This window comes from Labeo rohita, chromosome 6, assembly GCF_022985175.1.
Source record: "Labeo rohita strain BAU-BD-2019 chromosome 6, IGBB_LRoh.1.0, whole genome shotgun sequence".
In the NCBI taxonomy this organism is placed as follows: domain Eukaryota; kingdom Metazoa; phylum Chordata; class Actinopteri; order Cypriniformes; family Cyprinidae; genus Labeo; species Labeo rohita.
The window spans coordinates 7,664,940-7,678,195 of record NC_066874.1 but is presented as its reverse complement, the minus strand read 5'-3'; the positions used below and the strand labels follow the sequence as shown (position 1 = coordinate 7,678,195).

At 34.2% G+C, this 13,256-nt stretch overlaps 1 protein-coding gene across 1 annotated transcript in view; it reads left to right on the top strand.

Annotated features, from left to right (window-relative positions):
- Positions 1 to 1,251: 1,251 nt before the first annotated feature.
- xirp2a (xin actin binding repeat containing 2a) overlaps positions 1,252 to 13,256 on the top strand; it is a 36,184-nt gene continuing 24,179 nt past the window's right edge. The window contains exon 1 of the mRNA XM_051111710.1: positions 1,252 to 1,755. Within this exon, the coding sequence (XP_050967667.1) occupies positions 1,570 to 1,755 (186 nt within the window). The 5' untranslated portion in view covers positions 1,252 to 1,569. The remainder of the gene's footprint in view (positions 1,756 to 13,256) is intronic.

The window sequence follows — 13,256 nt, the reverse complement described above, 5'->3', positions numbered from 1 at the left end:
ATAACTGTTTTCTTTTTGAATATATTAAATGTAATGTAGTTTTTTTTTTTTTTTTTTTTTTTTTTTTTTTCAGGTTTGTTTGATGAATAGAAAATTCAGGAGAACAGCATTAGTCAAAAATAGGAATCTTTTGTAACATTCTAAATGGCCTTATCACTTGATCAATTTAAAACATCCTTGCTAAATAAAAGTGTTAATTCTATGATCCTTCCTTCCAAAAAAAGAAAAGAAAAAAAAAAATTTAAATGGTAGTGTTTAATGTTACAAAAGGTTTTCATTTAAGATAAATGCTAATCTTTGGATCCTTCTATTCATTAAAGAATCCTGAAAAAATGTACTAACTATTTTAAATATTGATAATAATAATCATAATAATAATAAATGTTTCTTGTAAAGCAAATCAGCATATTAGAATGATTCCTGAAGGATTATGTGACACTGAAGACTGAAGTAATGATGCTGAAAGTTTAGCTTTCATCACGGGAATAAATTACATTTTTTAAATATATTCAGATAGAAAGCAGTTATTTTAAATTGTAAAAATATTTAAAAATTGTACTGTTTTTGCTGTATAAATAAATACAGGCTTGGTGAGCAGCAGAGACTTCTTTAAAAAACATTAAAAATATTACTGTTCTCAAAAACTTTTAGCTGGTAGTGTATGTAACCTAAAATATTCCTAAACATGCAAGGATGGATTACAGTATGGAAATGAGGCACTGCAAATGGAGTTTGGTATAAATGTTCTTGTCACTATGCTTGTGATTTAATTTCTCATCATGCAGACAAGATCTAATATCTAATCAGAACTACATTTCAGTTTTATAAGCTGGTAAATGACACCAAGTTGCATAATAGAATGTTTGAAGTATTAGCAAAATGTGTCAATTAGAGATATAAAGTTAATAAAAAATTTCAATTGTGAAATGTTATGTGTCAGTCATGATATTTTTTTATTCTTTTAACTCACTGGCAAAAAACATGTGTTTCCCCCAAATTCCCTGTGGCATCATAGAACCTTAATCTGTCCTTGTTTAAATCTATGGCTTTTTTGGAGTTTTTTGTAAATTTATGGCTGTGTGCAGGATACAGTCTCAGGGTGGGTTCTCTTTTTAGGAAATGTGTGTGTTGAAAGGAAAGGGTGTTGATGTCAAAGCCGTGAGGAGGGCCGTGGTCAAGTTTCCATGATTTGTTCAGGAGTGATGTTCATTTCCTGTTGGCAGGAGTGCATGTGATTATGTTTTACTCGACGGCAGTGCTTTTGAAATCCTTAACTTTGGCATTTTGAGTGTGCGTGTCATGATTGTGTTTACTGGAAGGAAATTCATAGCATGAGTTCACAGAGGCCCTTTTTTTCTTTTCTTTCTTTTTCTCCTCCTTCAAGGCTGTCCTCGGTTTGTCCGTCTGGTTCGGCCTCCTAGACACCACAACTGTGCCACGCACTTCTTCCTCCACATCTTTTCCTCTCTTTCTCTCTCTCTTACCGTGTCTCTCTTCCTCTGTCCAGTCTCTCAGTAGTGGTCCTCTCTGCTCTCGTGGGGGAGGCTGGAATATCTGGTTTCGTGAACAATGGAAATTCAATCAGGAAATGGACCCGAGGTGTCGAAAGAAGGAGAGTACGCTCACTCGTCTCCTCTCGCCCTGCGGCCTGTGGACGCTAAAGAGGACCTGGAGGAGAACAGGCGCATTGAGAAGTTTGACATCCCACTCAGCAGCCTGAAGCAAATGTTTGAGAATCCGCCGGCGCAACATGTGGTGAGTCTTAGAGCGAAAGAGATGGAATGAGAGAATGAGAATGGAAAAAAGACAAAGTGAGCTAATGTGTGCATTAAGATGTCATTTTTCTGATATTTTGCTGATGGCTGCAACATGACTAAAGAAAGACAGCAGATGGAGAGAGGAGAGAGAGAGAGGGTGAGGGAGAGCGAAAGAGGAAGAGAAAAAAACCCAATAAAACCAGCTGTTGCTGGATGTTTAAAATGAGCCTGTCAACTATTCCCAAGATTTTCACATCTGATTTTCTAAGCATTCCAAATATAATTTCAAGATTCATATCACTGATATTTGTTGAGAGTCTCATTCTTTTGTTATTTTTTACTATTTGTTACTTTTTATTTCATACGCAGTAACAGATAATGAATTGAAAGATTCAAATTGTTTAGCCAGATCACTTAGGGATTACTTAGGAATTTATTTATTTACACTTTTGAAAGAAGTCTTTTTCACCAAGGCTGCATGCATTTGATCAAAAATGAAGTGAAAACAGTAATACTGTGAAAAAATTATGTAATATAGGCCTATTTTAAAATGCATTCCTGTGATGGTAACACTGAATTTTCAGCAGCAATTACTCCAGTCTCCAGTGTCACATGGTCCTTCAGAAACCATTCTAATACGCCGATTTGCTGCTGTAATAAGATATTTTTTAATGTTAAAAACAGCCGTTCTGCTTAATATCTTTGTGGAAACTGTGATACGCTTATAAACGGTAGTATAAATCCATGAATTTCCAACAATCTGGCATCCTGTCCAGTCTGACAAATGGCTGCAGATGATATCTGGAGATCATATCAATGACTTTTGTAAACTTCAGTTAGTTTCCCTCATCATTCTTTGGTATCTATTTTTAAAGCATTGCAGCTTTGTAGTTTTTTTGGATATACAGTATATGTGTCCCTGAACCACAAAACCAGCCGTAAGGGTCAATTCATTAACAAAATACACCATTTGAATAAATAAGCTTTCCATTGATGTATGGTTTGTTAGGATAAGACAATATTTGGCCAAGATACAACTATTTAAAAATCTGAGGGTGAGTAAAAAATCAAAATATTGAGTAAATTACCTTTATAGTTGTCCAAATTACCTTCTTAGCAATGCATATTACTAATCAAAAATTAAGTTTTGATATATTTACCCTAGGACATTTACAAAATATCTTAATGGAACATGATCTTTACTTAAAGGAGAAGTCCACTTCCAAAACAAATATTTACATATAATGTACTCACCCCCTTGTCATCCAAGATGTTCATGTCTTTCTTTCTTCAGTCGTAAAGAAATTATGTTTTTTGAGAAAAACATTTCTGCATTTTTCTCCATATAATGAACTGATATGGTGCCCCGATTTTGAACTTCCAAAAGGCAGTTTAAATGCGGCTTCAAACAATCCCAAATACGGTTGTAATCGATCCCAGCCGAGGAAAATGTTCTTATCTAGCGAAACGATTGGTTATTTTCATTTAAAACATAAATTTAAATACTTTTTAATCTCAAACGCTCGTCTTGCCTTTCTCTCCATGAACTCTGTGTATTCTGGCTCAAGACAGTTAGCGTATGGCGAAAAACTCCAATCGTATTTTCTCCCTTAACTTAAAAAATCATCCTACATCGCTGCAGAAGTTCCTACCCAGTCTTTGCAATGTGAACATGCAAAGAAGATCAAACACCCTTAACAAAAAAGGTAAAACAGCGATATAGGGCGATTTCAAAGTTGAGGGAGAACATGAAATGGGAGTTTTCCTTTAACATCCTAATAATTTTTGGCATTTAAAAAAAATCAATAATTTTGACCCACACAATGTATTTTTGGCCATTGCTACAAATATACCCGTGCTACTTAAGACTGGTTTTGTGGTCCAGGTCACATATGTGAGGTCCTCTTTGAATGTGAAGTGCTGGAATACGCTGTTGAAAAAAACAGCATATGCTGGTTAAGTATGTTTTGAAGCATGGTAGCTGGTTTAAGCTCATCCTTAGTTGGTCATGAGCTGATTTAAGCTGGTCCTAAGGACTAAGGACCATTTTAAACCAGCTCAAACCAACTACCATGCTTCAAAACATACCTAACCATATGCTGGTTTTTTCAACGGGGTAGTAAAGTGATCCAGATCTCTTTTAGATGTAGAAGTTTTGGTTAAGCTTACAATAAACTTGGGATTTTGTTTTTAAAAGCATACTTACACATTAGTCAGCTATGTTATCAGAGCAGCATATCCAGTTTCCCAAACCTGATCATTGGCAGGATATCTGCTTAAGCTTCCATGCTGGTCTGGTTTAGTTTGGAACTTAGCCAAACTGTTTGCCAGCACAACATAGCTGTGAAATTCTTCAACCAGCATAATCTTAATAGTGATACTAGGAAAACACCAGCACATCTGCATCCAATAATGGTGACTAGCATTAAAAACTTCTGTCGGTCTTTTCAGGAGGGTAAACTGTTCAGCGGGATGCCAGGTTTGTGCTACTGTTAAGTTATCATACTTCAAAGAACAGGTTTGAGAGTTTAGTGTTCAACAGTCACGGTTCAGTGAAGTGACACTGATGCGAGGGCTGAGAATGAAAAATTAATGATCCAGGGATGAGAAATAAGTGATACAAGAATGAGAACTGAAAGAGCAGACATGAAAGGAGTACAATATGATTAAGAGAGAAGATCAGTTTCAGTTATGCGTTTCATAGTTTGGCAAACTTCTCTGTGCTGGAAAGCTCTTGTTTTCCTGTCCTTTTGCATAGGAACATTTAATCCATTAAATTAAATAGTTGTGAGCTCACAGAGAAAAAGAGACAGAAAGAAAGGTCACAATCTGGAAATGCAGAGAACGTGCATCAGCACACACACACAAACACACACCAAAGCTACAGACACCCACAACAGAAGCAGCTACTGGCAATAAACTTGTGGGAAGCAGAGCAACTGTGCACTGACTTGCTCCCACACACGCACACACACACACAAATGTTTCACTATGTTATTTAAAACTTATTTTTGGGGTTCTTTCCGCAACACTGGCTTTCGTATAAATAACCCTATAATTTGCATGTGGGTAATGTGTGTGTGGGGGCAGAGTAAAGCCAACAGAACAAAGTGAGAGAGATGTATAGAGATAGACATATAAAGAGAGAAAGAATGAACTAATTAGTTTAGCATGGTTTGGTTTTACTCATACTTGCAAGGACACACACACATAAACAAACAAAAGCTGTGAGTTGAAAAGAAGAGGCTGAATAGTATTGAAGTTGTGGCGATAGCCATCATATTCTTTTGGTTGCTACTTTGGAAATATTGTTGTAAAGTCGCACTGTTGTTTTTGGGATGACCAGAGTCACATGGAATATGCAGTAGCATTACCCATCGTAGTAGCAATGCCCATCATTCACAAAGGTCTAACCTTCCCCTTCCCCTTGCATGTTAACTTAACATGCTAGTTTTATATCAGCTACCAAGTGTAGTATTCCAAGCTCAAACACATTTTACCCAGTGTAGATCCAAACTGTTGAGGTTTTCAGAGTGGTGTCATAGAGGAACTACTGGTTCCCTCTCAGTGAACAGTTTTTAAAAGAACCTTTTTTTTTCTTAATGTAAAAAAAAAAAAAAAATAATAATAATAATAATAGCCTAAAGAACCTTCTGGGCAATGGAAAGGCTCCATGGATGTTAAAGGTTCTCCATGGAACCATAAATGCCAGAAAAGAACCTTATTTTTTTAAAGCAATTCTGCAAAATTCCACAGATTCCCATGAAAATGCTCTTTAGTATTGATAAATATCAGTCCAGGAATGATTAATTACTCTCCTGTTAGTTAGTAAATGATTTCATAATGCCAAAATACATCACAGTGCGATGTCAGTAGCAATATACGTTTTCTAGTAGCACTTTATTTTACGGTCCTGTTCCTCATGTACATACTATGTACTTATTATAGTAATTACAAAAACTAGGTAATAACTAGGTACTAACCCCAAAAACTAAACCCTAAACCTTACTCTACCCCATGTAGTTACCTTATATGTGACCCTGGACCACAAAACCAGTCTTAAGTAACATGGGTATATTTGTAGCAATAGCCAAAATACATTGTATGGTTCAAAGTTATTGATTTTTCTTTTATGCCAAAAATAATTAGCAGTAAAGATCATGTTCCATAAAGATATTTTGTGAATATATCAAAATTTAATTTTAGATTAGTATTATGCATTTCTAAGAACTTCATTTGGACAACTTTAAATGCGATTTTCTCAATATTGAATTTTTTTTGCACTCTCAGATTCCAGATTTTCAAATAGTTGTATCTCTGCCAAATATTGTCCTATCCTAATAAACCATACATTAATGAAAAACTTATTTATTCAGCTTTCAGTTGATATATAAATCTCAATTTCAAAAAACTGACCCTTATGACTGGTTTTGTGGTCCAGGGTCACATATTACCAAAACATTCATAGGCAGGTACACTGTAAGTACATGTAAGTACATGTACTGTAAAATAAAGTGCAACCCATTTTCTTCAGTATTGTGACATCAGAGTGAAATGGGTTATCAAAATAAAAGAAGTGTAAGACGGGGACATGGTCATTTGCGTAGGTTGCTGATTTGGATGGAGGTAGATCTGGATGCATTTGTAAGATTTTGCTAGAAAATGAAACACATGCACTTGTTAATTATTTACAGTATCTACAGTATCTATCTATATTGTAACCAAATATAGATATATCTATATTAGAGATGCACGATATTGGATTTTTGCCGATATCCGATATGCCGATATTTTTTCATCTCATTTTGGCCGATACCGATACCGATACCGATATATATCATTTTATTAAAGTTAGTTTTTAACAATAACTTATTCGTTAGGATTAAATAAATAGTAATGAACGGTTTACATTCAATCCCTTCTTTTTCATCAGTAGACTAGCATTATTTATGATCTGAATTTTGTAAATTAAGTTCACTTTTGCTATGTTATAAGCCGAACTTCGGATGCTTTCACTTTCGAATTCGCAATCTGAATATGACATTTCAAAACGAAAACAGAAAAGTAGAACTAAACTGGGTGACTGTGAGGGTGCTTTGCGGGACATGAACAGGACATAATTCATTGCTACAATTTCTTAATTTGTTCCTATGATTTATTAATTTATTAATTTGTAAAATGAGGGAACGAATTAATATGTAGTATTAACGAATTGTTAATTTATTTCCACGAAATATTTTATTTCCCACCCGCAATTTATCACAGTAAGAGATACGAAAACATGGATTAAAAGTGAATGACAAGAAAATAAACCTAAGAAATTAAAGGGTGAGACGGTGAGGATTTGGGAAAATAAAAATATTAAGTTATGTCGCAATTCGTGACCAACTGGCAAAACAGTACACTTTTTTTTGCACAAGAATACCAACATGTTTACCTTCTCTGGTTTAACAAGCGGTCTTTTACCCTACTCGAAAACCAAATCCTCCGTCCGCCATCGTTTCCAGAATAGTCGCGTTCTTTTTGCCGTCACCGCCTGGCTCGTGCTGACACTACAAATACAAACCAGGCTCTACACCCGAAGCGCTCACAACGAAAACTACTCTTCGCGTGATCAGTGAAATCCTGAATATGCCACGGCTTTGTAACTCTGTAACCCGCGCTGTATGGAGCAGTGCGACCGCGTCAAATTTTAACTTGCACATTTAAAAAAAAAAAAAAACATGTGACAGTTTTGATCAGTCTAGAGCCCTGCAATACAAAGGCATTCAACATGGAAAGAAAGTAATAGAAATGTAGTCACTAAGTCATGTTTAATTATAATTTCTAATTATTTTATATGGTGCACTGTGCTCTGACAGGGCTGCGGGACACGAACATAATTATTTCCTACAACTTGTTAATTCCTTCCTACGTTTTATTAATTTATTAATTTGTAAAATAAGGGAACGAATTAAAAAGTCTTATTAACGAATTCTTAATTTATTGCCACGAAATCTTTTATTTCCCACACGCAGTTTACCCGCATAAATGATACGACAACATGGATTAAAAGTAAATGACAAGAAAACAAACCTGCGAAATTAAAGGGTGAGACGGTGATGATTTGTGAAAAGAAACTATAAATATTATTAAGTTTGTGGCAATTCGTGACCAACCGGGAAAACAGGACACACAGCCGCTTATGGCTTTAAATGTATTGGCTCGAACGGCATGAATCCAAAAGTATGGTCGCTACTAACATTTGCCTGCTAACCAATTATTTAACTTATAAAGAATGCTTTATACCTCACTTGTGTCATATTCACGAAAAATGTTTCATATGAGCAACAGTGTGTTTTGCCGTTGCGCCGCCGAAGAAAGAGAATTTTACTTTTTATTTTAAATGCAGATCATATCATGTGCAAACACAGCCATTGGGTTTCAAAATACAACAAAGAGCACCATAAAACCATTTAAAATGTGCATTTAGCGATCTAGTGACTGGATATGAAACAGGCAACAGTAAATTATCCCAAATGGAACAACGGCGCGTTTTCTCCTATAGCCGCTGCTGCCACTGCACTTGCTATTGCTATGCATCATTCTGTATGTGTATTCTCAGTTTAAATGCATCGATCCAAAACAGTGAATCTACTCCTCATTCAGTCAAAACTTTGCTTCAAGAATGAGCCACACTGCTGACATGATCTAATCCCTAGCACACCCTTAGCACATGTGAGTTAACATATTCATCTTATCGGCAAAACATATCGGCATAATTTTTCATATCGGGCCGATGCCGATATTTACATTTGAAGTCATTATCGGCCGATTCCGATATCAGTCCGATAATATCGTGCATCCCTAATCTATATTGTATTGGTCTTGCAATTCAACTTTTCTTGCACTGAAAATGTCATAGGTCAGTTGTCAACAGGGTGGTTCTCATTAACTAAAATTAAAATGATCAAAAACATTTTTCCTAATTAAAATAAAGCTGAAATAAAATTACATATAACTACTGGATGAACCCAAATTACAAATGCTGCATGATTCTAACTGAAATAAGTTGAAACAAAAGCACAAAAATGACAAACTTGATATAAATAAAAACTGAAACAGAAACAAAAATGAATCAAACTTAAATAGTAACATTAAAAAAAACTGAATACAAAATTACAAACATTTTTTAACCTAAATAAAAATTAATGTAACATATTGTTAAAAAATATATAATAGTATATCTAAATTAAACTTGTTAACCTGGTTGTTAGCCATCATGGTTACCTCAATAAAGAAGTGAAATAAAAGACACAAGTCATTTTAAGGTACCAAGAACTAGTAACTATGATATTTTGATGTCATACATTTTGTAAGGGTTTTCATGGTAGTCCCTGCATAAAGCATGTGCTTGACAGAAAACGGAAATAATCTAGAATACTTGGTATGTGAAAAAGTTGATTTCTTCATCCTAGTTGTGAAACACAGGCCTGGTCGCCTGATCAGCAGAGTTGTGTAGTAACTGTAGTATTAGATTCTGGTTTACGTAATCAGATTCCAAAAATCAGTACTTGTAATTAGATTAAATTACATTTTAAAATACTTGTAATCAGACTACAGTTACATTTTATACATTCAGAAAGTCTTCCAGTTTTGTGGATCATGACTTATTTTAATTTATCATTTTTATGATTCAATTAATTATTAGCTTTTCATTAAACTAATACACCCCTTGCAGCTCCTTCACAAACCCCAGTTTGGGAAACCTTAACATAATATAATGTTTATTGCACTTCATGTTGTTAATAACAATGAATAGAATATATTTTCTTAATCTTAGTATTTTTATATCAGTATGGTACACAATGATCCTATTTAAATCAATACTATAAAGATAGGTCAAAAGTAATCCAAAAGTAATCTAAAAGTAGTCTGACTATATTACCTAAAATGTGTAGTGTAATGTATGTTACTAACTACTTTTTTCACCACGTAATTTGGAATCAGTAACGGATTACAATTTGTAAGTAATCTACCCAGCTCTGCTGATCAGATGCTTGATTCTGAGGGTTTTTTGGGACAGGAGCAGAGCAGAATGAGTGACTGGTGTTCCTGATTGAGTAGCTAATTGTTGGCTAGATAAACACAGGAAGAGGAGAGAGATTACTAGAGATCCATCTATCGTTTCTATCTGAAACATGACCTCTCCACCCCACGGGGGTTATTAATATTTCATGATCCCTTTGCAAAGACACACACAGACACACACACTCTCTTTCTCTCTGTCTCTCTCATTCATTATTACTCAGTTAGGGTATACAGAGAAACTGCCATGATTAAAGCCTGTCAGAAAGAGACTGAGAAACTTTCATTTCAGACATGAAATCCTCCTGTTATTCATCAACCACTTTATAACAGAAAGAAATACAAATCCTCACATCCTGTTTAAAGTCTAGTTGGATTTTAATGTGGGTTCATCCAAGGTTTACATAACAAGGACTTTTAAACTCTTCAGCAGGTCAAAAACTATTGTTGTGCATTCTGTCCAGGAGATGTCACTATAAGCAAATGTAAGGCTGTAAATATCTCGTCATATTGAAGTGATACCTAATCAATATTTTCCCACAGTATATTTATTCAGTGAAGCTTCATAATTCTGGATAAAACTTCAGTGAGGCAATAATGCGTCTTACACAGTAGAGTAGAGGAAATCATTGTCAGACTGAGTTTGGATGTGTGGTCACCATATAAACAAATATCTTCATAGTGTTTGAAATAATATTTCACAGTTTGTTTCTGTCAAGCAAATATGTAAGTTGAGTATTCAAAGAATAGTGTAAAAGTCTTCATACACCCTGTTGAAAATACCACAACAGTCCAGCATGAATTCCCACAATGGTTCAGGCTGGGTTATGCTGGCATGAGTACAAGAAAAGAAAAAGAAAAAAAAAAAAAAAATTTTTGGGTCTATGGCCATTTCAGCGGGATAATTGTTAAAATATACACACGTTTCACAAGTATACCCTTGAGAAAAAGAAGTGCACTTAATTGTATTGAACATGCATTTAAAAGTATGTGTTTGTGTCTGTGCTCCTTCTGTTAATATATTACATAATACTGAAATAAAAGGTCACAGTGTATTTAAAGACACCACACTTTCATGACTTTTTTTTAAACACAATTAAGCTTTTATGTTTTAAAGTGCATAAAAGTGCATTAAAAGATGATAATGATTCACATACTAAAGTTCATGTAAAGTGTTTGACACAAACTTATATTTAATCTATATATTTAAATACATGACATATTAATAATCATTAAGCAGTACATTTTAACCGTAAGTTAAAAAACAAACAAACAAACAAACAAACAAAAAAAAAACGGCCTAAATAGAAATTTCAAATAGGGCTGTTAAACGATTATTCGCGATTAATCACATACAAAATAAAAGTTTGAGTTTGAATAATATATGTGTGTGTACTGTGTGTAATTATTACAAGTATATATAAATACAAACTCATTCATGTACATATTTATGAAATATTTACAATTTTTATTATAATAATAATATTTATAATACTTTTTATATAATTTATATGATATATAAATACAATTATTTTGCACATAACATATTTCTCTTAAATATATACATTAATTTGTGTGTATTTATATGTACATAATAATTACACACAGTACGCACAGATATATTAGGCAAACTCAAACTTTTATTTTGTATGCGATTAATCGTGATTAATCATTTAACAGCCCTAATTTCAAACTGTAATATTATAAAGTTTCATTTAATTAAAATTAACGTGCAGTACTTAAGTATATTCTTAGTAAGTATTAAGTATTAATAAGGACTCTTTTTAAACGTATGCTAAAGTGTACTTCCTTTTCACAAAGGTATATCCATTTAAACATTATAGATGTTAACATTATTGTGATACTGCTTACTGACCTTGTCTATGCAAAGATATATCCAATTTTTCCTGTCATGGCCATGTAAATCTGGTACTTGTAACTATCACAGGGAGTGACAATGAGAAAAAATCCACCCACAGGAATTGGAAAAACGTAATTACACATTCATCTGCTTAAAATAGCAGTCTCACAGCTGAAAGAATGACTACTTATACTACGTTCAATAGTAAATGTACTGTATTACTGTAAAAGCAGTTTTGGTTGTTTTGATAAACCAAGCTCAGAGTCTAAATTATTTTCTGTGGTAAACGACAGCATTGTCAAACCTCAAAACAGCTTTTAAACCCGCAACATTTTTTTACATTTAGCTTTGAATAGACATGAACTCATGCTATAGGCTAAAGCTAGCTGACAGTGAATCACTGCCCTGCTACTGCTAAATATACCCTACAAACACAGTAACTATACTGCTAAAAGTGTAGAAAGTATTAGGTGCTGTCATCTCACTCTTTTATAGTTATCCCTGTGCTATGTGTAGCACTCAGGCTAAAAGCAGCTCCTTGTGACTGTTTCTGGCTGCCTTTACAAAAAAGAAAACAGAACTGCCGGTCAAGGCCTGGGGACAATAACTCACATATTTAGACGTTTGGATGTTCACGCACTGTCACAGGGTGTTCGGTATGTGTTTTTGTGTCGTCTCATGTGTGCATGGTAATCATACCTTGTCTTCACTTCATGTAGATTAACCTGCGGCCTTGTTCAGACTACAAACCCTGTCACCTTCCATCATTAATTATTTCATCCTAAAAAGCCTTTCAGTTTGTTTTAAAATTGTTGGTGGGAATACTGTTTGTGTTAGCAAGAAGATGGCTATACATCCAATTGTGTATGTGTGTAAGAGAGGGAGAGAGTTGCCCTGCTGTCTTGTTTTTCTAACTCCAGGTCAGTGACTCATGTTTAAATATGTCCACTTATCACAGAGACAGGAGAGTAATGGGAGACTCTCAGTGGTGCTTACAAAAACAGGAAATCCCCTTACACACACAAACACACGAAGGTGACCAGATTTCTGAAATGAAAACCAAGGACATTTCTAGTTTAGCAGTTCAGCATATTGAATTCTTATGTTGCACCGTCATGTTGTACCGTGATGAGCTATAGTATCCTGTCATACTACTAAAAATAACATTTAGTCATCAGCATACACTTAAAGATTGTTATTCACTGTTCATAGTAACTTACGACCAGTTTTATTTTATTATTATTTATTATAGTTTTTTTTAAAAGGTATTTTTATATTTACAATTGAATTATTCGGGGGGTTTTTTTAATTATTTTCAGTTAGTAGTTTTAGTTCTTATGGAGCCCGTTTCTGCCACTGAATCACAAAAAAAATAAAAATAAAAAAGGTAATTGCGACTCTCGCAATTGTGACTTTTTTTCTCTGAATTGCAAGTTTATATCTCACTGGAAATTGTTTATATTTCACAATTCTGAGAAAAAAAAGTCAGAATTCCGAGACAGAAACTCACATTTGTGAGAAAGCTTGTTTCTTACAATTCTGACTTTATATTCCGCAATTGCAAGTTTATA